This window comes from Penaeus monodon, chromosome 28 (genome assembly GCF_015228065.2).
Source record: "Penaeus monodon isolate SGIC_2016 chromosome 28, NSTDA_Pmon_1, whole genome shotgun sequence".
In the NCBI taxonomy this organism is placed as follows: Eukaryota; Metazoa; Arthropoda; class Malacostraca; order Decapoda; family Penaeidae; genus Penaeus; species Penaeus monodon.
Window position 1 is genome coordinate 30594660 of NC_051413.1, and position 450 is coordinate 30595109.

Consider the following 450-nt stretch of genomic DNA (forward strand, 5'->3'; position numbering starts at 1 on the left):
GCCATCACTAACATGCGTCCTTCTTTCTATGAAACCAAGGACAACATCCTGCCTACGTCTGTCCCTGATGGAAAATTTCCTTTCACGGTCACAAAATGCACTTCCAGCCTCTTATATGCTTCTTACCATTCAAGCAATTATTATTGTGAATCTCATAACCCTAAATAACAGAAAATAATTTACCTGCTCTTGACTAGACTAGTGAATCTCATTACATAAAGAGCGTCGCCCAGAGCGTCGCCCTTTCCTCTACCCTGTCACTGCGTCACTGAGAAGTAAACAAATAACGAAATAATAATAAATCTTGCCGAAAAATGCCGATCTCACGCCGCTTCTATTTTATCTGCAAGAATTAAATTTGTAGCTTATATGATAAAGCTAAATCTATATCTTAAACTATACTCATGTTATGATTAAGATACAGGTATTCCTACGTAGTGATAAAAGGCC

General features: G+C 37.8%; 1 protein-coding gene across 2 annotated transcripts in view; it reads right to left on the bottom strand.

The window, feature by feature from the left end:
• Window positions 1-267, bottom strand: part of LOC119591483 (pancreatic lipase-related protein 2-like) — an 8665-nt gene extending 8398 nt beyond the window's left edge. For both annotated transcript variants that reach the window (XM_037940227.1, XM_037940226.1), the window contains exon 1: window positions 184-267. In XM_037940227.1, the coding sequence (XP_037796155.1) occupies window positions 184-212 (29 nt within the window). In that variant the 5' untranslated portion in view covers window positions 213-267. The remainder of the gene's footprint in view (window positions 1-183) is intronic.
• Between the last annotated feature and the right edge of the window lie 183 nt (window positions 268-450).